This window comes from Crotalus tigris, unplaced genomic scaffold (assembly GCF_016545835.1).
Source record: "Crotalus tigris isolate CLP2741 ecotype Arizona unplaced genomic scaffold, ASM1654583v1 scf7180000020145.1122116, whole genome shotgun sequence".
In the NCBI taxonomy this organism is placed as follows: Eukaryota; Metazoa; Chordata; class Lepidosauria; order Squamata; family Viperidae; genus Crotalus; species Crotalus tigris.
In genome coordinates, this window is record NW_024097874.1 from 66,573 (window position 1) to 92,239 (window position 25,667).

The 25,667-nt window shown below is 46.0% G+C and overlaps 1 protein-coding gene and 1 pseudogene across 1 annotated transcript in view; both read right to left on the reverse strand.

Moving 5' to 3' along the window:
• Positions 1 to 25,123, reverse strand: LOC120318228 (annotated as a pseudogene).
• Positions 17,818 to 25,667, reverse strand: part of LOC120318248 (zinc finger protein 271-like) — a 32,486-nt gene continuing 24,636 nt past the window's right edge. The window contains exon 3 of the mRNA XM_039365671.1: positions 17,818 to 21,152. Coding sequence (XP_039221605.1) covers positions 19,209 to 21,152 — 1,944 coding nt within the window. The 3' untranslated portion in view covers positions 17,818 to 19,208. The remainder of the gene's footprint in view (positions 21,153 to 25,667) is intronic.

The following is a 25,667-nucleotide window of genomic DNA, read 5'->3' on the forward strand; positions in this document are numbered from 1 at the left end:
TTTCTGCTGATAACCAGAAATAAGAAATTAGCCTTTATTAAACTAACAATTTCCACTTTTTTCTCTCCACCAACTGGTCTAAACCTGTGATGTGTTGACCAAAAAGCATCAGGCCAGAATTTAAATAGTTAATTTCTCACCAACACTCTCAATGCAAGATCAGAAATTAAAAACAAACCTTCTTTAAATTCATTAACTTTTTTGCCCCATGTCAAATTCCTTGTGTTCAGTAAGGGGTGATTTACGCTGGAAGTACATTCCACAGATTGGATATTTGACAAGTCTCCCCCCATGTGAATCCTCTGAGGCATCAATGGGTTGTTAAGTATGACTGAAACTTTTCCCAAAAAAACAACATTTAAACGGTTTCTTTCCTGTGGGAGTCCTCTGGTATATATATAACAAGACTGAAATTCCGACTGAAATTTATCACAATCTGGACACTCATACAGTTTTCCTTCCATGTGTGTCCTCTGGTAGTTCACCAGGTAAGAATTTTCCTTGAAATTTTTCCCACAATCAAGATATTCAAGTGGTTTATCTCCTGTGTGTATTCTCTGGTGACTCATGAGCTGGAATTTTCTAATGAATCTTTTCCCACAATCTGGACATATGATTTCTTTCCTATGAGTCCTTTGGTGTTTCACCAAGTAGGAATTCTGACTGAAACGTTTACCATAAATCAGACAACCATACAGTCTCTCTCCTGTGTGAGTTCTCTGGTGTGTCACCAGGCTGGAATTCTTACAAAAACTATTCTAATAGTCTGGGAACTCATAGTTTTTCTCCTGTGTGAATCCTCTGGTGCGTTACCAGGCTGGAATTATAACTAAAACTTTTCCCACACTCAGGACATTCATAGGGTTTCTCTCCTGTGTGAGTCCTCTGGTGTTTCACCAGGCTGGAATTGTGACTGAAATCTTTCCCACAATCAGGACATTCAAAGGGTTTCTCTCCTGTATGAGTCCTCTGGTGTATCATCAGGCTGGAATTGTGACTGAAATCTTTCCCACAATCAGGACATTCAAAGGGTTTCTCTCCTGTGTGAGTCCTCTGGTGTGACACCAGGTTAGAAATCTGACTGAAATTTTTCCCACACTCAGGACATTTAAACGGTTTCTCTCCTGTGTGAATCCTCTGGTGTGTCTCCAAGTGACAAAGCCGAATGAAACATTTCCCACACTCGGGACATTTAAAGGGTTTCTCTCCTGTGTGAATCCTCTGGTGTATTACCAGACTGGAACGGTAACTGAAACTTTTCCCACAAACCAGACACTCATATGGTTTCTCTCCTGTGTGAATCCTCTGGTGTATCACTAGTTCATAATTCTGACTGAAACTTCTCCCACACTCAGAACATTCAAAGGGTTTCTCTCCTGTGTGAGTCTTCTGATGTTTCACAAGGTTGGAATTGTGACTGAAATTTTTGCCACAATCTGAACACTCATACGGTTTCTCTCCTGTGTGAGTCCTGTGGTGTATCACCAGGCTGAAATTCTCACTGAAACTTTTCCCACAGAGAGCACATTCAAAGGGTTTCTCTCCTGTGTGAGTCCTCTGGTGTCTCACCAAGTCGGAATTCTGACTGAAACTCTTCCCACAATCAAGACATTCAAATGGTTTCTCTCCTGTCTCTATTCTCTGGTGACTCATGAGCTGGAATTTTCTAATGAATCTTTTCCCACAATCTGGACACTGAGATGATTTATTTCCTATGTGAGTCCTTTTGTAGGAATTATGATTGAAACGTTTACCACACTCGGGACATTTAAATGGTTTCTCTCCTGTGTGAATCCTCTGGTGTATTACCAGACTGGAAAGGTAACTGACATTTTCCCTACAAACTGGAGGGGGTAAAAAATATGGATGATCCCTTGTTTACTAGTGCTTTGATTCAAGCTGTTTTTTTTCCTCACAGGGCGAGGCCTGCCTTATTCTCTGCTCTATGTGCCTGTCTAATTGACCTTTTCTTGCCACTGACTTCTAGATATTTCCCTCTTTTTCTGAATGAAAAATAATCTCCCTTGATTTTTCATGTAATGTATCCTTGAGTTTCATAAAGTCTACTTTTTCCAGCATGACATCTCTTCTTTATTTTCTCTTGTTTCTTTCTCACCTGCTGAGGAAGGTGAAAAATTGTGTGCTTTCTGAAGGAAATTGAAAATATTGATTTGTTTTCCTTTTCAATGTTGCTTGTTATTCTCAGTTGTCCAGAATGCTCTTATTGCCATCTTCTTTGTCTATAAGATTCAAAGAAAAGTGTAACTTTAGTTGTTTATAAAATGTTGCAGAAAATGTGGGAAAAAAAAGAAAAAGGTATATCTTACAATGAATAAGTAGACCTGCCACAATACAAGAATAATCTCTTATATTAATTATGATTCATTTGAGACATGGAAGACTACCGAGATCCAAGTTCAAATATCCATTCTGTCATGAAATTCTTTTTTTGACTTTGGTCAATCACAAATTCTTAACAGTGCAAAGGGTTATCCGCAAATATATCTGGAAGTGCTGGGAATAGATTATACAGTTGTTGATATAGGCATAAAGAGAGAAATACAAATATACACACATAAAAGGATATGGCTAACTGAAGAGAGCAGAATGAGCTCAAAATGGCCATCTTAGTCTCCCAATTTAATTCTTTAACTCTTTGTCAGAAAAAGAAATTTGGACACATACAAATGTATATATGTGGAATGTCCATGTGTTTTCATCCTGAAAATTATCCCAAAAGGGTTACAGCCAAACCTTTTGAGGCAATTTCAGCGACATGGAAGCTTTAACTGATAAAATGATGCCTAAAGCCTCTGCAAGATTTAAAGCACCAGTGTCCGCTCTGCCTGCCTCAGCTGCAGCCTCACAGGCATTCTGCCATCAAAAGAATGGGGAGGGAGGATGAAAGGGAGAAAGATGAAAGGGCAATAAATCTTTGTGTATGTGTGACAGGAAATCAGGAAGGGGGGAATGTCAGGTGAGAGGGATCAGAGCAGCCAGATCCTGTTTGTACCAGCATCCCATGGCCAGGCTCCCTGAGAAATATGTGTATTACCCACAAACATCTCAGAGTTCTCAAAACATCTTGGTGAGCTCCAGTTGGCTGGAAATGGACTGGTCATGTGGGGAAAGATGGGCTGGGGGCAAACCTACCCGTTTTGCATCCAGCGAGGGTGGTGATTTCAGAGCTGGCTTGAATTTACGGCAACCAACACTCTTAGTAAAAGAACCCTTTGCTTTAATCAAATGGAGTCGAAGGCTTTTCTTTCCTAAGGCAGGGCTATTCAACGGGTGGTACGTGTACCACCAGTGGTACTTTAGCACCTGGCAGGTGGCACACGACCGTCCTAGAGAAGTGGCAGTGGAGGAGAAAGGAATGAGCTGAAGCGGCTGCAGCGCCACACAAGCCTGAGGGAGAGACAGCTATAGCTGCAGGGCTGTCGGGGTTTGGCAGAGGCCCCAGGATTAGCGCCGGGCTCCAGCTGATCAACGCTTCCGGAAGATGGAGGTGCCCTAAAGAGAAAAGGAGGGGGAGGGGGGAGGGGGGAGAGAGGAGAGGATATAAAAGGAGGTTTTAGCGGGAAAGGGCCAGCAAGCAGCTGTCCCCACCCCTCCCCCTGGACATGCGAAGAGGAAGCAGAGAGCGCCTGGTACCCTGTTGACCACTGAGAAAGAAAAAAGGCAAGAGAAGCACTTCCTTTTCCCCCAGGACGCCAGCGCTCCTATGTTTGCCGCCTTCTCTGTGCACCCCCAGGGGGTGGGGCACAGGCAGCGGGGGGGGCCCTCGCTGGCTCCAGGGCTGCCCCATGAATCTAAGGCTGAGTGTGTTCCGGCTTTGATGACCCCCACCAGTAGATCAGTGCCATGGCTGCTCGCTGACCTAGCCTTGCAGTCACCAGGCTTCCCTTTCACTGAGACTGCCCCTGCCTGCGTGGGATAGTGGCATCAGCGGCAGCATGGCTGAGGAAGGAAAGAGAAACAGGGGACGAAGGAAGGAAGGAAGGAAGGAAGGAAGGAAGGAAGGAAGGGAGGGAGGGAGGGAGGGAGGGAGGGAGGGAGGGAAGGGAGGGAAGGAAGGAGCGAGCTGGGAAAGGGACTGCCTTCTGAGTGCTTCTCAGGTTTTTTTTAGCTGCCAGAGGTTCTGGGCAGGAGGCTTCATATTTTGACCCCTTCCCCAGTTGGTGCCTCTGCATGCCTCTCAGCTTGCCTCTCCCAGGCTGGTGCATGTGTGTGTGTGTGTGTATGCTTGTGTGTGTGTTTCACCCCTTGCAGCCTCATGCTGTGACATTGGGGAAGAAAAGAACAGGAGAGATAAGAGAAGCTGAGATGGGAGCTTCTTGCAGCTTTCCACTGGGCTGGGGGTGGGAGCTGAGGGGGGTAAGGTGCGATGTGATTGGCAGCACATTGAGAAAAAGAAACAAGTACTCCCAAAAAAGCAGCTTTCATTAGTTTGCAGCCTGCCATTGCAGAAGGTCTCTGTTAAAGCGTGGGGCTGCAAGGGATGAGACCCTCCCCCGCCCACACACACAAGCATGTGCGTAGATCTGGGAGAGGTGAACTGAGAGCCATGCAGAGGTGACGGGGGAGAGGTCAAAATGTGAAGCCTCTGTCCACCCCTGCCTGCCTGGTGCCACCTCTGACGGAGCCTCTGGCAGTTTTTTTTTTTTAAAAAAAGCAGGGGAGGAAGGAGGGAGGGAGGAGAGGAGAGGCAACTTGGTTGGAAATGCCCCAGTTCAAAGGAGAAAGCAATTTTGTATTCTTTTTTGTCACAGGCAGAACTTGGTTGACAATTCAAATTAACACTGGAATTCTTGAATTGTGAGCTCTTAGGAAAGTATCCCCTCCTCATGTGTTGCTAACAGCCATTTCCAGTAGCGAAAATAGGACAAAGCAGCGTGGGGAAAATATTTTCCTTTGCTCTATTTCCAGTCTGAATTAGACCAAGGCAGGGTTCCTGCAGGAGAGCTCTTTGAAGGATTATATATTCATAGAAAAGCAACTAAGCTACCTCTGTTCCTAAACGCTAAAGCTGTTGCCCATAAAAAACGGAGGAGCTCTGATCAACTATCACAGCCACCATTTTGGCTGTAGTTTTGCTGTACAGCTGTCTGTGGACCCCCCCACTAAATGCAAGCACGGGATAAACTGAGCTTGGTTTTGTTCTCAATCTTTTATTATTAGCAAAAGTGGCATTTGATCACAAGGCAAGGAGGCATCGAGAAATGTTTCCCCTTTTGCATCTGAGCATCCAAGAAGGGACAGGAAGGGAGAAAGGGAAAGACAAAGAAAAAAGAAGGAAAGAGGGGAAGGAAGAAAAAGGAAAGAAGAATGAAGAGGGAAGGAAAAAGAAGGAAGGAAGGAAGGAAGGAAGGAAGGAAGGAAGGAAGGAAGGAAGGAAGGAAGGAAGGAAGATTATAATGAGAGAGAGGGAGGGTCCGAGGGAAGTTCTGCCTTAGCACTAGCCCTGCTGCCCTTTTGCCATCCCCTTGTCCCCTTCTCCTGACTCTCCTGGTGGTCTCCCATCCTATTGCTGAGGATGCTTTGGTCTCCTCGCACAGAGAGTGAATGGGCACACACCATGAGCAACTTGGCCAAGGAGAGTGAGCCAAGCGGCAGCAGCCTCAAGGAGGAGGTAAGCCCAGCCAGGCACCCCCTTGGGGAAAACTAGGCTGAGCTGGGTGCTTGCCTTCCACTGCCCAGGGCTCTGGGCAACCTCCACCACCGGGGGTCCTCCGTGTGGCCTGAGAGCAAAAGGACCGCCACCAAAGAAATTCAAACCAGTACTTCCCCCCCTTTTTTTTTTTACAGTTTGTAACATTTTATTAGATTATGGAATAAAATACAAAAATACAAAAGCAAATAGTAGGACACAACAGGGAGGAAGAAGGGAAAAAAAGTGAGGGGCACAAAGGGAAAGAAAAAGCACTGACTTCCGACTTCCTCTGTTGCAGCAGAATGAAGCATTAACATCGAACCTCAACTTTGGACTTTTCACAACAGTATAAACTAGCCCAGTGATGGCGAAACTTTTAGAGACCGAGTGCCCAAAAACTGCCCCCGCTTGCCCCACTCTGCCCCCTGTCCCACCTGCCTCGCTCCGCCCCCCGCCCCCCTGCAGGGCCACTCAACGCCTTCATAGCCCGCCAGATGGCCCAGGTGGCCCAGCAGCGCCATAGCAGCCACGACTTCTGCCCGCACCCCACAGCATCAACTGCACGTGATGGGGCTTGAGGACAGAGTCTTGTCCCCACTGCCCAGCTGCCATGTCCTTGGCTATGCTGCTCTGCACAGACCGCACTTGGGGGTGACTCTTCTCTGGGGGGGCTGCTGTTGAGGGGGATGCAGGTGGAGGCAGGGCTGGGGCGATGGTGCGTGTGCCCACAGAGAGGGCTCTGAGTACCGCCTCTGGCACCCGTGCCATAGGTTCGCCACCACTGAACTAGCCATTTCTATAACAACAAATGAACCTAACCAGTAAAACCCCAAATCCCGGCCCTTCCCCCCCCCGTCATCAAGTTTTTGACACCTTGCTAAGCACTGCAGGTACTCGAATATTGTCATGTCCTAAAAGTGGTAGAATCTGTGAAAAGGTTGAACAGCCCTGCTATAGAATATAAACAAGAAACGACCCACGTGGCATTTTATTCCAACAACTGAAGTCTCTCTGGAGCTCAACCAACCTGCCTCTTATGCACACCAGTCTCTCTTCCCCAAAACGCTCTGCAGGCAGTTATTAGAGCTCCTAGGCCTGTCCCATGACCTGAAATTCTTTTCTCTTTCTAAAAATCTCACTGAACCCCCTTGATTTCTTTGGAAAACTGTTTGTATGTAAAGAACAGTGGAAAGCTTCTTTTTCAGTGTAGATTATACAGCCCATAAAAGAATTAAAATTAATATTGAAAACCTCCACAGAGGTTTGTTCCCTGACATGGGCAGAGAGAAACAGGGATGCAGCAGTAACCAGAGAGGGAATCTGGGCATGTAAGAGGCAGATTCAGGTGCTCCATCCCAAAGGAAGCCCACCTGGACAGGGCTGCCCATTGGCCAAGCCCACCTGGACGCCTCTCGGGTCTCCCTCGCCCGCCTTCCAGACGCCCCTGGCCCCCTCCTAGCAGGGTTCCCGCCCTCGCCTCCAGCCACGCTCCCTCGGAGCCCAGAGCTCCCCCGTCCTCTTCCCCTTCCTCCCCTCCAGGCACTGGGAGGCTGATCCTCCCCAGCAGCCACAGGGGAACGTGGGAACGGCGGTGCCCAACCTTCCGGGAAACACCAGCAGGCACCACGCTGGGAGCCGGGCTGCACCAAGAGGTTGGGCTGCGGGGCAGGAGGGGAGATTAGGGGAAGGATTTGAAGGGGATCGGAGAGCTGTTCGCGGAAGCAGCAACCGAGGAGGAGGAGAAGCGGCAGCTCAGAGGTTCCCACGGAGAAGAAAATCTCGCAAGGAGAGGCGGAGACTCGGAAGGGGAGGGGGCGCAACTGGGGGAAACCCACCTCGCTCTCCCTCCCTCCCCCGAGGAATCCTTCCTCCCTTTCTCCCCCTGGGGATTCCCCTCCTCCTCCTCGCAGCGTCCCCCCCCCCGCTCGCAGCGTCCTTGCCCACCTGGCGCCCCTTGAGCGCCCCTCCCCGCGAGGGGAATCTCCGCAGCGTTGCTGTAAGAGACGTCCGGAAATCAGGAAAGGGGGCGGGAGGGGCCGAAAACTGATTCCCAGACCCCTTTCCCCTCCTTTCCTGCGTCCTCTCTAGGCGCCAGAGAAAAGCTCTCTGCGTTTAACCCCTTCGCGGAAGCTGCTGCGAGGAGCTGGCGCCTGGGGCGCCGCTGAGCAAAGCCAAACTCCTCCAGCTGGGGCCCCCGCAAAAGACCGTCACCCCTTGTTAAAAAAAGATAGTTACATGCGCTAGTCGGCACCTCTAAATGCAAATTATTAATTCATCTCGATTGAAGATGGGCGAGAAAGTCCAGCAGATGCCGTTGGACTACACAGTACCCACCATCCTTCACCCCGGCGTTAGACGCTGCGATTTGCTGACTACAATAGCTAACCTTATGCAGTATGTCAAGAGGGGCATGGTTGCATCCTTTCTGAATAACAAATTGCATTAAAATGTACAATTGACTCTTAATCTGCAAAAGGGCTAATCACTTTTCAGTCCTACGGTTTTGTGTCCCCCCCCCCACTCACGCGGCTCCCCTCCCAAATATATGGAGAATCCCTTGTTCTGAGTAGGAAGATCCGTTTCCTGCCTTCTCCTATGTCAGAGCATGCACAATCTTATTGCACTGAGATAACCCATGAGTAAATACAATAAACAGTAGTCTATATTAAATAGTGGTTTATCTTACACTACCTACAATATCATACACCAGGAACAATATACATACACATGTTAATACTGCCAGATCCAACAGATAGTAGTTACAGCAGGAAAACGGAAGAGAGAGAACACAGCAGCAGAGCCTTCCCTTTTATAAAAAGGCTCTTAAAGGGGCATAGACCCTGCTGAGTCATTCCCATCATTACATCATACATCTCAGATTATACAAGCTTGTTAGCTTCCAAATTATTACCTTGAGACCCTATTTTAAGGCTTTTCATATCTAAGATGAAACTGCACCCAGTAAACCACTTGATTCCCCCTTACATGTTCTCCAAGGATAAAATGCAATGAATCACAGGAGCCATCGGATGCCACAAAAATGCTTTGATCACAATGCCAACCTAATTGAGGGAATTTCATGCAATCTCCTTTGCTAACTGCTACCAGCATTTGCAGTCAATTTTCAGAGATTTTAAATGGACCAGGATCTTGAAAATCAAGGGGAGGCCACCAGATATATTGTTTCCTTACTGTTTGATTGGCATTTGTAACTGTTTAATGCTGAAGAAAGTTTCAAGCAGCTGTTACTTATTTTTATCTCTGTATCTGTTGGCACCTCTGTTTGGTTGCTAATTGACTCCAACTGAAGCACCCTACTGTTTGTAGTCTCACAAAAACAAGCTTTGGGAGAAGCACCCTGCCCTCAGGATTTCTGTTGACAGCTTGTGGGTAATTTTGGAATTCCTACTGCTACAAAACATGGCTTTAAAGGGAAAAAAATCAAGAGGAAAAGTGGAATGCCCCTTTTACATTAAAACAGTGGTTCTCAACCTGTGGGTCGGGACCCCATTTGGGGTCAAATGACCATTTCACGTGGGTTGCCAAACAACGCAGTCCGCCATTCCCGCCCCCCCCTTTTCCTTAGCTGTGCTACTCCCTTTTATTCTATTGGCTTTTGAAAGCCAATAGAATAGACTCTCTTGAATAGAGTCTAATTCTATTGGCTTTCAAAAGCCAATAGGAATTGTCCAGGCTGTCTCTGCCCTGCTGAGTCCACCAAAAGTCCCATTCTGCAAACGGTGCTGCACCAGTTGAGTAGTCCTCGACTTACGACCGGTTGAGTAGTCCTCGACTTACGACCGGTTGGGGGTCATGGCATTAAAAAGGTTGAGAACCACTGCATTAAAAGGAGCTTTGTGTTTGATTATTCACAAGAAAGGAACCCATTCCCTTCCCATTCCCAACCAGGCACTTTCCAGAAGGAATGGCATGATGAATTAAAACCTCTCTGTACTTTTCAGCATTCATGATTCCATCAATATCACCAATACCACTGGCGGGAATACAGCCCCAAAGCGGGACGGATGATCCACCATGTTTCCCCGAAGGCCTCAAACATTCATTTGTCCATCTCCAAAGTGCCTGATAGCAGGACAAGAAGTAAGAGAAGGAGAACTGATTCAAAACAGATCCAACCTGATGTGAGTGCTCCATCAATGGAGATTTTTAAGAGGACACTGGACAGCCATTTGTCCGGAATCAAATAGGGCAGTGGTGGCGAATCTATGGCACACGTGCCAGAGGTGGCACTCAGAGCCCTCTCTGTGGGCACCCGTGCTGTCACCCCAGCTCCACTCCCCCCACGGCCCCCTCCTCAGCAGCAGCCCCATGGAGGAGAGTCACCCCCGAGCGCAGCCTGTGTAGAGCAGCGCAGCCAAGGACATGGCAGCCGGGTAGTGGGGAGAAGACTCTGCCCTTGTGCCCTGTCACGTGCAGATGATGCTGTGGGATGTGGGCAGAGGGCGTGGCCGCCATGGCGCTGCTGGGCTACCTGGGCAATTTGCTGTGGTGGGCCATGTACGCAGTGGGTGGCCCTGCGGGCAGGTAGAACGTAGAACAGGGGTGGAGCAGGCAGGGGCAGGGAGGGGCAGGGAGATGGGGCGGGGGTGGATTTTGGGCACTCGGTCTCTAAAAGGTTTGCCATCACTGAAATAGGGTCTCCTGCTTGGACACCAGCTGAGTACGACAACAATTATTTCCTCCCTGTGATGCTTCCAGCAAATGACATCCAGATGGGAGATGGCTTTTTTTCTGGATGTAATGCAGATAGTCCTCCCTTCTTACCATTTGCCTCGTTTAGTAACCATTCAAGATTATGATGATATAAAAAAAAAAACCAGCTTTGCGAACAATCCTTGCATTTTAAACCATCAAATTGTCCTAAGACAATCATATGATATTCGAATAGAATAGAGCTGGAAGGGACCTTGGAGGTCTTCTAGTCCAGCCCCCTGCTCAAGCAGGAGGACCTATGCCATCTCAGACAAGTGACTGTCTAGCCTCTTCTTAAAAATCTCCAGTGATGGAGCGCCTATGATTTCTGGAGGCAAGTTGTTCATTAGCATGCTTCCCAACCAGCTGAAGGCAAGCAAAATTCATGGAGAAGATAGAAATAAACTCACCAGTAGCAGTCAGGTGATGTCTCCCTTAATGTCTACAGTGATTCATTTAATGCGGCCAAATGAGGTCAAAAGTCTGTTTGCAATCAGGTGATTTTTTTTCACTTAGCAGTCATGAATCTTAGCAACAGAACTGCCAGTCACAATTGTGGTCACTAAGTGAGGACTACCCTCCTTCATTCATCACCACCCTTCAGGCTTCTTCCTGCAGTTGATGGGGAGGTGACCAATGTGCTGTAGGAAGTCTCTCTGGATAGCTTTCCTATTAGAGAGCTGGGGTGCTGCAGGGGCAAAGATGCTGTTGCTGGGCTACAAGTGGGGACACCCAGGTTCCAGCCTCTCTTCAGCCATGAAAGGTCGCTCAGACTCAACCCCACTTGATAGACCAGACCAAGAAATCAGCAACACAGGAAGACTCTAACTCGAGTTTATTGAGGGCATTGTGGTTGCCCTCAGGGGTGGGCATGGCTGGGGTGGGTGTGGCCGACTTAGTAGGCATGGCCAGCTCATGTCAGGGGCCTTCCTGTATGGGGTGGGGGAATCCTGGGGTCTCCAGCAGAGGGGGTGGGTAGGACCAGTGCTGGTACCAGGGATGTCAAACTAAATTTCATTGAGGGCCACATTAGCATTGTGGTTGCCCTGGGGAGGGGGGCTGATGTGGGAGTGGCCAGGTGATCATGGCAGACTTGGTAGGCATGGCCAGCTCATGTCAGGGGGGCCCTGTGTGGGGTGGGGATCGAGGTGTCTCCAGCAGGGGGGCCAGGACCAGTGCTGGCACTAGGGCCTAATCCACTTGAGGAGCCTTGCTGACCTTCTTGGGCCTGGCTACCTAGTGCTCTGGGTGGTAGGCGCCCATACCGGACCGGACTTTAAGCTCCTGGGGAGCTGGGACCCAATGGCTTGGCCCCGCTTCCCCAATAGGAGGAGCCGAGGTGGCGCAGCAGTTAGAGTGCAGTACTGCAGGCCACTTTAGCTGACTGTGTTCAGCAGGTCAGCGGTTCAAATCTCACCGGCTAAAGGTTGACTCAGCCTTCCATCCTTCCGGGGTAGGTAAAATGAGGACCCAGATTGTTGGGGGCAATGTAAATATATATATACATTGCTTACTGGTGTACACCGCTTAGAGAGTGCTTGCACTTAAAGCGGTATATAAGTCTCATAAATAAATAAATAGGATGCCCAGCCACGCATTCCTACTTAAGGATGCTGCTTCTGTGCTCACTCTCCTTGCCCGGGCTGGGGGTAGACTGAGGGGCGGCAGGGCTCCTGTTGGATGGGGCCGCGAGGCAAGGTGAGACAGGTGACAGGGCGGGGTTGGCCTGGCTGTGGGGCACATGGTGCAGCGGAATAGGGAAGGGAGCCCCAGCTGCCTGTTGGGGATGGGGTCTCCCTGCCCTTACCATTCACCAGGATCATGGGGGCTGGGGGGACGGGCAGCAGGTTCACTGGAGGACAAGATTGGACGACGGGGGCTGAGCCCCAGACATGTCTGCTCTAACAAATTTTTTTTTCAATTGAGATTGAAGGTAATGAAAAACTTGCAAGTCTGATTGTATTGTACCTCCCCCCCCAACTAGTGGGAAAGTCACAAATAATAATAATAAAGTTGGAAGGCACCTTGGAGGTAATCTAGTCCAACCCTCTACTCAGGTAGGAAACCCTATACCATTTCAGACAAATGGCTGTCCAGTCTCTTCTTAAAAACGTCCAGTGTTGGAACATTCACTGCTTCTGGAGGCAGGTTGTTCCACTGGTTAATTGTTCTGTCAGGAATTTATCCTTAGTTCTAGGTTGCTTCTCTCCCTGATCAGTTTCCATCCGTTGCTTCTTGTCCTGCCTTCAGGCGCTTTGGAGAATAGCTTGACTCCCTCTTCTTTGTGGCAGCCCCTGAGATATTGGAATACTGCTATCATGTCCCCCCTCGTCCTTCTCTTCATTAAACTAGACATACCCAATTCCAGCAACTGTTCCTTATGTTTTAGCCTCCAGTCCCCTAATCATCTTTGTTGCTCTTCTCTGTACTCTTTCTAGAGCTCAACATTTTTTTTACATCGTGGTGACCAAAACTGGGTGCAGTATTTACAATTACCAAGGCATTGTAGAGTGGCACTAACACATCACGTGATCTTGATTCTATCCCTCTGTTAATGCAGCCTAGCACTGTGTTGGCTTTTTTGACAGCTGCAGCTCACTGCTGGCTCATATTTAAGTGATTGTCCTCTAGGACTCTGAGGTCCCTCTCACAGTTGCTACTATTGAGCAAGATACCACCTATGCTATACCTGCGCATTTGGTTTTTCTTGAGGATCTTGAGTGTGGGATGCTGGAACCATCATAAATGTGCAACCGGTTGTTCCATTTTATATCCTTTCTTGCCACAGATGTGAAGTGAATCACTGCAGGGCTCAGTTAATAACAGGATTGGGTTTTTTGTATTAACATTTTTATTATTCAAAATATAAAATACAAGAAAAATAAAATAGTGGGAAACTAGGGAAGGAAAAAGGGAAGTGTCACAACTCTGGCTGATGATCCCAACAAAGCAAACCCCCCTGAGACATTGCAATTTCTAATGCCAGACTTTATTGGGAAATGCATATGGGCAGTAATGAACTCTGAGTAAATTGGTGCGAAAGCAGTATAATCAAAGCATAGCAATTCCCCCCCCCCCATTGCAGGTCACGTTACCCAATTAAGCATCAGACAATTATTATGAGAAAGAACCTTCAGTTTCCAAAACAATCTCTACAGCTGCAGATACAACCTACGTTCCATTCTCCCCCTCCTGTCTCTGTTGGCAAGAAAAAGAAAGAAAGAAAAAAAGAAAGAAAGAAAGGAAGGAAGGAAGGAAGGAAAGAAAGAAAAAAGAAAGGAAGGAAGGAAGGAAGGAAGGAAGGAAGGAAGGAAGGAAGGAAAGAAAGAAAGAAAGAAAGAAAGAAAGAAAGAAAGAAAGAAAGAAAGAAAGAAAGCTGAAAAGGCATGTAGGTTTTTTTTCCCGAACTTGAGAGAAGAAAAAATGTGGGGTAGAGAGGGTAGAAATGTTGACATCTGACTCTTTTTAGCATAATAGAATAAGGTTAAAACTTCACCTTTACTTGTACAGTCGCTTATACTAGTTATTTCTTAACTAACCTATCTAATCAGCAACCAACCAACCCCATGCTCAAGCAGGGGACCCTATACCAGTGATGGTGAACCTTTTAGAGACTGAGTGCCCAAAAACTGGCCCCACCCCTGCTCTGCCCCCCCCCATCTCCTGCCCTGCCTGCCCGCAAGGCCACTCACCGCCTCCAGGGCCCACCGCAGATCGGCCAGGCAGACCAGCAGCACTATGGTGGTCACGCCCTCTGCCCGCGCCCTGCAGCATCAACTATGCACGATGGGGTGTGAGGGCAGAGTCTTGTCTACGCTGCCTGGCTGCCATGTCCTTGGCTGCACTGCTCCGCATGGGCCATGCTCAGGGGCAACTCTCCTTCAGGGGGGCTGCTGGAGAGGAGGGGGTCATGGGGGGAGGTGAGGCTGGGGCAATGGCACATGTGCCCACAGAGAGGGCTCCGAATGCCGCCTCTGGCACCCATGCCATAGGTTTGCCAACACTGCCCTATATCATTTCAGATAGAATGTTATCCAGTCTTTTTTAAAAACCTCCAGTGATGAAGCACCTACAACCCCTAAAGGCAAAGCTGTTCCAATTGTCCTGTTCGGAAGTTTCTCCTTAATTCCAGGATGTTTCTCGCCTTGATTGGTTTCCATCATTTCTTGTCTTGCCTTCTGGTGCTTTGGAAAATAACTTGGCCCGCTCTTCTTTGTGCTAGCCCCTCAAATACTGGAATACTATCATGCCACCCCTAGTCCTTCTCTTCTCTAGAGCAGTGGTTCTCAACCTTTTTAATGCCGCGACCCCCAACCAGTCGTAAGTCGAGGACTACTCAACCGGTCGTAAGTCAAGGACTACTCAACTGGTGCAGCACCGTTTGCAGAATGGGACTTTTGGCGGGCTCAGCAGGGCAGAGATAGCCTGGACAATTCCTATTGGCTTTCGAAAGCCAATAGAATAAAAGGGAGTAGCACAGCTAAGGAAAAGGGGAAAAAATGGCGGACAGCCTTGTTTGGTGACCCCCGTGAAATGGTCGTTCGACCCCAAATGGGGTCCCAATCCACAGGTTGAGAACCACTGCTCTAGAGACTTCCGAACTTGACAGGAAGAAGAAAAAATGTGGGGTAGAGGGGGGGAAACGCTGACATCTGACTCTTTTTAGCATAATTGATTATAAGGTTACAATTTCAACTTCACTTTTGCACAGTCGCTTATATTAGTTATTTCTTAACTAACTGATCTAATCAGCAAAAGCAAAGTTTCATTTTTTCCCCATCACAAGCACAAAATCCAGAAATGATTTCCAAATAAAAACAAAATTAGATATATTCTCTTCTTCAGATAAAGGAATCAATCAAAGCATCTCTACTTTTTTTCCTGGCTGTGGGAAATAATAAATATTCTGCTTACAGTTATTAATCTTGATATACTATCATCATTTCTATGAACAAAATTCTCTCTATTCTTTCAGATTTTTTTTTAACCTTAAAGGGGAAAGAAATACTTTTTATACACATTGAAACTTTTCTTTAAAAACATTTCTAAAATCGGTCAGTTCTAGTACATCTTTTTTTAAATGTCTTTTAATATACATACTATAAAGTTCGCTTTCAGTTATATTTTACAAGCTTAAAAATGACTCAAGCATTATATATGAAGGGAAAAAACCATTTTCAAACCCACTTTATAAACACAAAACTATTAAAGCTATCTCTCTATTACATGTTATCAGGCCAATAAAAATCCAAGTAACTTCAATTACCTCATTAAATTTAAGTCACTTCCGCCACTTTATTCTCATAAACACTTTTTCTTCTCTAGAATATCTATCAAATAAATATGAAGTTATATTTCTCAAAGTATTTTTAACTTTGTCCGTGCAGAAAAGTTCCAAAATGTCCCATAAAGTAGGAGTCCCCAATCTGTGGGCCCTGACCCACTACTGGGCCGTGGCCTAATCACCACTGGGCTGCATGAGTGGCCAGCCGCTGCATGTGGGCAGTCCCACTTGCACACATGGCCCCACTTGCGCAAACCTTGTTGCGGGCCACACTCACATGAGTTTCATTTCCCACCCCACCCCCCCTCTCCAGGCCACCAACCTGGAAAGGCTGGGGGACTCTGCTCTAAAGAGTTGCAAATTTACTTGGAACTCTTACTTTCAATTGCGCCAAGAGGTTTAAACAGTCATCTTCACGCCTAGTGGACGGTCACTTAAATATAAGCCAACAGTGTGCACCAGCAACCAAAAAAGCTAATATGATCCTTGGTTGCGTAAACAGAGGGATAGAGTCAAGATCATGTGATGTATTAGTACCACTATATAAAAACTTAGTAAGACCACATCTGGACTCCTCCATCCAGTTTGGGTCACCCCATTATAAAAAAGATGATGAGACTTTGGAATGAGGGCAGAGAAAAACAACTAAGATAATTAACGGCCTTGCAATTAAAACGTATGAAGAGTGGTTGGAGGATTTGGGTATGGCTAGTCTAGAGAAAAGGAGGACTAGGGGTGATATGATAGCCATGTTCCATAATCTGAGGGGCTACCCAATTCCTGCAACTGTTCATCATGTTTTAGCCTGCAGCCTCCTAATTATTCCTGTTGCTCTTCTCTGTACTTTACGCTCACTATATGGCGGTGACCAAAAGTGGATGCAATATTGCAAGTGCGTCTTATTAAGGCTTTATAATACTTCACGAGAGTTGATTCTATCCGTTAATACAGCCTAAGATTGTATTGGCTTTTTTGACAATAACAGCACGCTACCGGCTCATGTCTATCAATCAATTAGAATAGAGTTGGAAGGGACCTTGGAGGTCTACTAGTCCAACCCCATGCTCAAGCAGGGGATCCTTTACCATTTCAGATAGACTGTTATCCAGTCTTTTCTTAAAAACCTCCAGTGATGTAGGACCTACAACTTCTGAAGGCAGGCTGTTCCACTTGTTAATTGTCCTGTCCGGAAGTTTCTCCTTAATTCTAGGTTGTTTCTCGCCTTGATTAGTTTCCATCATTTCCTGTCTTGCCTTCTGGTGCTTTGGAAAATAACTTGGCCCCCTCTTCTTTGTGCTAGCCCCTCAAACACTGAGATACTATCATGTCACCCCTAGTCCTTCTTTTCTCTAGACTGGCCATACCCAATTCCTGCAACCGTTCTTCATATGTGTTTGTCTGTCTCCAGGCCTTTAATCATCTTAGTTGCTCTTTTTTGCACTTTTCCCAAAGTCTCAACGTATTTTGTGTAATGTGGTGATCAAAACGGGATGCAGTATTCCAAGTGTGCCCTTACTAAGGTTTTATAAAGCTGCACTAATATTTCATGTGATTTGGCTTCTATGCCTGTTTATACAACCTGGGATTGTATTAGCTTTTTTGGTTGCTGCTGCACACTGCTGTGTCATGTTTAAGTGGTCATCCACTAGGACTCCAAGGTCCCTCTCAGTTACTGTTTTTGAGCCAGGTTTTGCCTAATCTGCACTTGTACCTTCGGTTTTTCTTATTAAGGTGTAAAACCTTGCTTTTCTCCACATTAATTTTCATCTTCTTGGATAGGGCCCACTGATCAAGTCTGTCAAGATCTTTTTGGATCCTGAGCTTGTCTTCTGGAGTGTTGGATATTCCTGCCAGCTTAGTGTTATGTGCCAATTTGATGAGTTTCCCTTCTATTCCATCATCTAAGTCAGTGGTTCTCAACCTCTGGGTCGGGACCCCATTTGGGGTTGAACAACCATTTCCTGGGGGTCGCCAAACGCAGTCCGCCATTTTCCCCCCTTTTCCTTAGCTGTGCTACTCCCTTTTATTCTATTGGCTTTTGAAAGCCAATAGAATAGACTCTCTTGAATAGAGTCTAATTCTATTGGCTTTCAAAAGCCAATAGGAATTGTCTAGGCTGTCTCTGCCTTGCTGAGCCCGCCAAAAGTCTCATTCTGCAAACGGTGCTGCACCAGTTGAGTAGTCCTCAACTTACAACTGGTTGAGTAGTCCTCGACTTACGAACAGTTGGGGGTCGCGCATTAAAAAGGTTGAGAACCACTGATCTAAGTCATTTATGAAGCTATTCAAGAGTACTGGGTATAAAACAGAACCTTTCTTTCTTTTAAAATATTTTGTCTATCCTTGTTTTATTTTTGAAAAAAAAAATCATATATATATTTTGTAGTTTGTATTTATATTAATTTTCTGGATATTTTTTTTTTTAAAAGGCCTCTTTACCAGAAGCAAGTTCATAGAGTAGTTCTGCACCTATTTTCTAAACTGGCTCTAAATTCATGAAAATATAGCATAATCCAACCCGCTGCTCAAGACAGGAGCCTTATACCATCCCACTCAAATGGTTGTCCAGCTTGTTCTTGAAAACCTCCATTGATGGAGCAGCCACAATGCCTGGAGGCAAGTTATTCTAATGATTAATTGCCCTCATTGACAGAAAATTTCTTACTTCTATGTTGGATCTCATTTAATAAGCTTCCACCCATTACTTCTTATCCTGCCCTCAAGTGCCCTGAAAATTAGTGAATCCCTTCTTCTTAGTGACAGTCCTTCAAGTACTGGAAGACAGCTATCATGGGCCTTCCTAATGATTCCCTTTGATAGCCTATATATGCATAGATCCCACAATCGAGTGTTATACGATATAGCATCCAGATCCTTTATCATCTTTGTTGCTCTTCTCTCCACCCTTTCCAGGGCCTCAACAACTATTTTGTATCATGATGACCAGAACTAGATGCAGTATTCTAAGTGTGGTGTCACCAGCACTGGGTAAAGCAATTCTATGTCTTCTTTTTGTCTTGACATTATTCCTCTGTTGATGCAGTCTAGGACTGCACTGGCTTTTTTTGGCAGTTGCAGCACAATAATGATGCAAGTGGTACCTGTCCACTTATCATGCGCTCCAGGGATACATGGTCTGCCCTTTTGCAGACCTCCCAGAGGCAGACACCATTTTCAGTGCACTCACAATCTCTTAACGCAATCTACAATATGTTAAGGTAGCAAAACAGATCAGTCTGTCCCACTCCCATGCAACAGTGACCAAGAAGCAGTGACCATTCTGACCCAGAGGCAAGCATGACAAAATAGCAGCTGCTTCCACAAGCCCACCCCAGGGCTCAAGGATGAATCCAAACCACAGTGAAAATAATGGCTGCTTCCAAGATGTAGTCACAAGGCCCAGGAATGCATATCCTGCCCTCTTTCCCCAACATTTGGATCTGATTTGTGATATCTCAATGGGAGATCAGAAATGAAAATCAAGTCTTCGTTAAATTCATTAACCTTTGCCTCATGTCGAATCCCTTATGTTCAACAAGGGATGATATTCGCATGAAATCAATCCACAGATATTTGGATATTTGAAAGGTCTCCCCCGATTTGAATCCTCTGTTGTATCACCAGGTTGGAATTCCAACTGAAACTTTTGTCAGAAACAGGCCATTCAAAGGATTTGTCTCCTTTGTGATTCCTCTGGTGTCTCACCAGACTGGAATTTTCCCTGAAATTTTTCCCACAATCAGGACATTCAAAGGGTTTCTCTCCTGTGTGAATCCTCTGGTGTGTCACCAGACTGGAACGCTGACTGAAACTTTTCCTACACTCTGGACATTCATATGGTTTCTCTCCTGTGTGAGTCCTCTGATGAATCAACAGGAGGGAATTTTGACTGAAACTTTTCCCACAATTAGGACATTCAAAGGGTTTCTCTCCTGTGTGAATCCTCTGGTGTATCACTAGTTCATAATTCTGACTGAAACTTTTCCCACAATCAGGACATTCAAAGGGTTTCTCTCCTGTGTGAATCCTCTGATGCTTCACTAGGTTAGAATTGTGACTAAAACCTTTGCCACAATCTGGACACTCATATGGTTTCTCTCCTGTGTGAGTCCTCTGGTGTATCACCAGGCTGTAATTCTGACTGAAACTTTTCCCACAAAGAGCACATTCAAAGAATTTCTCTCCTGTGTGAGTCCTCTGGTGTCTCACCAGGCCGGAGTTCTGACTGAAACTCTTCCCACAATCAAGACATTCAAATGGTTTCTCTCCTGTGTGTATTCTCTGGTGACTCTTGAGCTGGAATTTTCTAATGAAACTTTTCCCACACTCTGGACATTCATATGATTTCTCTGCTGTGTGAATCCTCTGGTGTATCACTAGTTCATAGTTCTGACTGAAACTTTTCTCACAATCAGGACACTGAAAGGGCTTCTCTCCTGTGTGAGTCTTCTGATGTTTCACCAAGTTGGAATTTCGACTGAAATTTTTCCCACAATCTGGACACTCATATGGTTTCTCTCCTGTGTGAATCCTCTGATGTATGACCAGGTCAGAATTCCGAGTGAAACTTTTCCCACAGACAGGACATTCAAACGGTTTCTCTCCTATGTGAGTCCTCTGGTGTCTCACCAAGCTGGAATTCTGAGTGAAACTTTTCCCACACTCAGGACATTTGAAGGATTTTTCTCCTGTATGTATGCTCTGGTGACTTGTGAGCTGGAATTTTCTAGTGAAACGTTTCCCACAATCTGAACACTCATATAATTTCTCTCCTGTGTAAGTCCTTCGCTTTTTCACCAGGTACAAATTCTGACTGAAACTTTTACCACAAATTGTACAATCATACAGTTTCTCTCCTGTGTGAGTTTGCTGGTATGTCACTAGGCTGGAATTCTTACTAAAATTTTTACTATAATTCTTACTACTCCAACACTCTGGACATTCATACAGTTTTTCTCCTATGTGTGTCCTCCGGTGCATTGTCAGGCTGGAATTATAACCGAAACGTTTCCCACACTCAGGACATTCATAGGGTTTTTCTCCTGTGTGAATCCTCTGGTGTATCACCAGGCTAGAATTGTGACTGAAACCTTTTCCACAATCAGGACATTCAAAGGGTTTCTCTCCTGTGTGAGTCCTCTGGTGTGTCACCAGGTTAGAAATCTGACTGAAACTTTTCCCACACTCGGGACATTTAAAGGGTTTCTCTCCTGTGTGAGTCCTCTGGTGTGTCACCAGATTAGAAATCTGACGGAAACGTGTCCCACAGTCAGGACATTCAAAGGGTTTCTCGCCTGTGTGAGTCCTCCGGTGTATCACCAGGTGGGAATTCTGACTGAAACTTTTCCTACAGTCAGGACATTCAAAGAATTTCCCTTTGTGAATCCTCTGGTGACTCATGAAGTAGGAATTTTTAATAAAACTTTTCCCACAAACTGGACACTCACACACACTGTCTCTTTGGTATGAGTCCTGTGATGTATCACCGAGTTGCCGTAGTTGCTAAAGCATTTACCACAGCAAAGGAATTTGTAGGGCATCTGTCCTATCTGTGTCTTTCCATGAACCACAAGAGAGATGTTCAGACTAAACCTTTTGCAACATTTCTAGCATTTCAATGGCTTTCCTACAGTGTGGATCTTCTATTGCACAATCAGTTATTATGTACTATTTGTGTTTTTCCCACAATTGGCACATCCATGCAGCTTTTCCAACACTGATATTCTTGAGGGGGTCAAAAATATGGGTGATCCCTTGTTTAGTAGTGCTTTGATTCAAGCCGGTTTTTTTCCTCACAGGGTGAGGCCTGCCTTACTGTCTGCTCTACGTGCCTATCTAATTGACCTTTTCTTGCCACTGACTTCCAGATATTTCCCCCTTTTTCTGAATGAAAAATAATCTCCCTTGATTTTTTGTGTAATGTACCTTGAGTTTCGTGAACTCTACTTTTACCAGCTTCAAATCTCTTCTTGGTTTTCTCTTATTTCTCTCTCACCTGCTGAGGAAGGTGAAGAATTTTGCGGCTTTCTGAAGGAAATGGAAAATATTTTGATTTCTGGCTTGATTTGCTTTCCTTTTAAAAGCTGCTTGTTATTCCCAGTTGTCCACAGTGCTCTTATTGCTATGCTCTTTATCTATAAGATTGAAAGAAAAATGTAACTTTAATTGTGTATAAAATGGCTTCAGATGATGTGAAAAAAAAGAAAAAAGTACACATTTCAATGAATAAACAAACATGCCACAATACAAGAAAAACTTCTTGCATTAATTATGATTCATTTGACACATGGCAGACTACTGAGATCCACGTTCAAATATCCATTCAGTCATGAAATTCTCTTTTTGACTTGGGTCAGTCACAAATGCTTAGCAGTGCAAACTTTTATCATCAAATATATCTGGAAGTGCTGGGAATTATACAGTTGTAAATATATGCGTACAGAGAAAAAATACAAATATACACACATACAAATATGGGCTGTTGGTTTGATTTCCAGGCTTGGTAATTAGGTTGCAAACATTTCATCTTGGGGGGGGGGGGGCATCTTCACTGCAGTTTGAATTGTGTTTGGAATGTTGCTTCCGGTATTTCAGTTGAAATAGCTCTCTCACTCTCAGTTGTTGGTAGGCGGGGTCAATGTTAATGTGTCTGTTCACTGATTGGTTGGTGGAGAACCAGGCCTCGAGGAATTCTCTTTCTCTCCTTGACTTTGCTTGGGTTATACAGGTAATCTCTGAGTTAAGAGTGTTCACTTAAAGCAGTGGTTCTCAACTTTTCTAATGCTGCGACCCCATAATACAGTTCCCCATGTTGTGGTGACCCCCAACTACTTATACATCACCGGGTGCCAGGGGAATGGCCAAAGAAAAGGGGAAAAAAATGGCGGACAGCCTTGTTTGGCGACCCCCGTGAAATGGTCATTCGACCCCAAATGGGGTCCCGACCCACAGGTTGAGAACCACTGACTTAAAGCTTGTTCAAAGTTACGTGATGAGCGCCCCCTAGTGCTCACGAGCAAGTCCTGAAATTACGAATATTGCAGCACGATGGCAGTCGTTCGCCCTTATGTAAGGAATTGTATGTAAGGAATTGTGATTCATTTGGTTGTTGCTGCTCCTGTTGTAGTTGTTGTGTTCTTTTGGGCATTTGCATTATTTGTGTGTAGAGATCTCTGGATGAATTTTTGTCGATATCCATTTCTCTCAAAGATTCTGTATAAGTGTCTCTGTTCTGCTGATCTGGCTTCTGTGGTGTTGCAATGACTATCAAAAGACATGACCCATTGTCCCTCATGTCTTTCCATGAGGACTCGGAAGGACACAAGTTCAATCTATCCGGGACTACAATTATAACCCAAGCAAAGTCAAGGAGAGAAAGAGAATTCCTCAAGGCCTGGTTCTCCACCAACCAATCAGTGAATAGACACATAGACATCGACCCCGCCTAGCAATGACTGAGAGAGAGCTACGTCAACTGAAATACCGGAAGCAACGTTCGAAACAAACCAAACACAATACAAACTGAAGAGGTCTCCCCGAAGATGAAACATTTGCAACCTAATTACCAAGGCCAGAGATCAAACCAACAGCCCAGCACCAAACTGAGTTACTAGTATTCAAACACATCTCACAAATATACAGAGGTATATAGGTGGAAAGTCCATGTGTTTTCAGCCTGAAAGTTATCCCAAAGTGATTACAGTCAAACCTTCTAAGGTACTTTTAGAGACGTGGGGCTTTAACTGATGAAATGATGCCTAAGGCCTCAGCTGTCAACTTCTGCAATGAACCTGGCTGAAGCCATTTTCTTTTGTACACAGTTGCCACACACTTTAGAAGGGGGAAGGGGGAATGAGATTGGACGTATTGCTAGACATAACACAGAACGACCGTGGGAACCAAGGTCACCTCCACAGGTGTCGGAGGAAGATGGGGAGGAGTGACTAAGAGCCCACCAATTAACTCCATTGGACCGTGTGATTTGTGACACTTGGGGGAAAGGGGTTTGATACTTTTAATTATGCTGAACCTGTGGGAAATATTCAGAGTTGGGTTTCACTTTTGAACGTGCCGATATGATGTACCCAATAAACACATTCTTTGAGGAAACTGCTAGCCTCGGAGTTCTGATTTGGTTGGGATCGTTAGTCGGAACCATGACATTAGCAAAATGTAAAGCACCAGTGTCAGCTCTGCCTGGCTCGGCTGGGGCTTCAAGGCATTCTGCCATCAAAAGATATAGCGGGGGGAGGGGAGGATGAAAAGGGGAAAGATGAAAGGGCAATAAAATTTGTATGTACATGATAGGAAATCGGGAGGGAGGGGATGACAGGTGAGAAGGACCAGAGCAGCCAGATCCTGTTTGTACCAACAAAGGGAGGGGGGCATCAGTAGCTGAGAAACATCAGTGGAGTACTGTATTACTTAGGAGCGCTGCATGTTTTTTGAAGCTACAAATAATGCTGCAATTGGGAACAGCTCTTCATTTTTGAAGAACAGAACTGAAGATGGTAGTTTAATTTTGTCCCCTTCCCTTAACACAGTGGTTCTCAACCTTTTTAATGCCGCGACCCCCAACCGGTCATAAGTCGAGGACTATTCAACTGGCGCAGCACCGTTTGCAGAATGGGACTTTTGGTGGGCTCAGCAGGGCAGAGGCAGCCTGGACAATTCCTATTGGCTTTTGAAAACCAATAGAATAGACTCTCTTGAATAGAGTCTAATTCTATTGGCTTTCAAAAGCCAATAGAATAAAAGGGAATAGCACAGCTAAGGAAAAGGGGGAAAAAAATGGCGGACTGCGTTGTTTGGTGACCCCCGTGAAATGGTCGTTCGACCCCAAATGGGGTCCCGACCCACAGGTTGAGAACCACTGCCTTAACAGAGTCCCTGTTTAAGAATATTAAAGCTACTCTGCCAAAGCTTGCTTTGGTGCAGGACCCAGACATTACTGCAAGTAACATTCCAGACTTTATCAGCACCCACCACCACCACCCAAAAACAAAAGCTAGGGCAGGGCAGGGCAGGGCAGAAAATGCCTTTGAAAGTTAATGCAGTGCTTAATTCTTCTCAATTAAATTAAATCCTCCCCTCCTGGAGGGCTGGATCTATTCGGATGGCTGGGAAAGGACAACCTACTAAGATTCCGATGGTCCCCCGGGGACAGGAAAAAGGAATGGGAAGAGAAACCCATTGCTGCGGAAGCAGCAACCGAGGAGGAGGAGAAGCGGCAGCTCAGCGGTTCAAGGAGAGGCGGAGACTCGGAAGGGGAGGGGGCGCAACTGGGGGAAACCCACCTCGCTCTCCCTCCCTCCCTCCCCCGAGGAATCCCTCCTCCCTTTCCCCCCTGGGGATTCCCCCCCCCTCGCAGCATCCTTGCCCACCTGGCGCCCTTTGAGCGGGGAGGGGAATCTCCGCAGCGAGGCCGTAAGAAACGTCAGGAGACCAGGAAGAGGGGCGGGAGGGGCCGGAAACTGCTCTCCCACCGCCTTTTTTCCGTTTCCTGCCTCCTCTCTAGGCGCAAGAGAAAAGCTCTGTGCGTTTAATCCCTTCGTGGAACCCTGCGGGGAGGACGCACTGGGGCGCCGCCGGGCAATGCCAAATTGAGGCCCCGCGAAAGACCGTCTCCCGCAAGGGAAGCTCAAAAAAAAAAAAAAAAAAAATAAAAGACAGGGATCAAGGTTAAAAAAAGATGCTTGCATGTGCTAATTGCATCTCTAAATGCAAATTAGGCAATCATCGCTATTAAAGATAGGCGAGAACTGGATATGTCTTAATCCAGGGGTAGGGAACCTTGTCCATGACTGGTGGACTTCTGCTGGCTCAGGAATTCTGGGAGTTGAAGTCCACCAGTCATAAAAAAGCCAAGGTTGCCTACCCCTGGTCTAGTCTAACACACGGAAGGACTAGAGGTGACCTGATAGCAGTCTTTCAATATTTGAGGGGCTGACACAGAAAAGAGGGTGTCAGCGTATTCTCCAAAGCACCTGAGAGCAGGACAAGAAGAAGCAGAGGTAG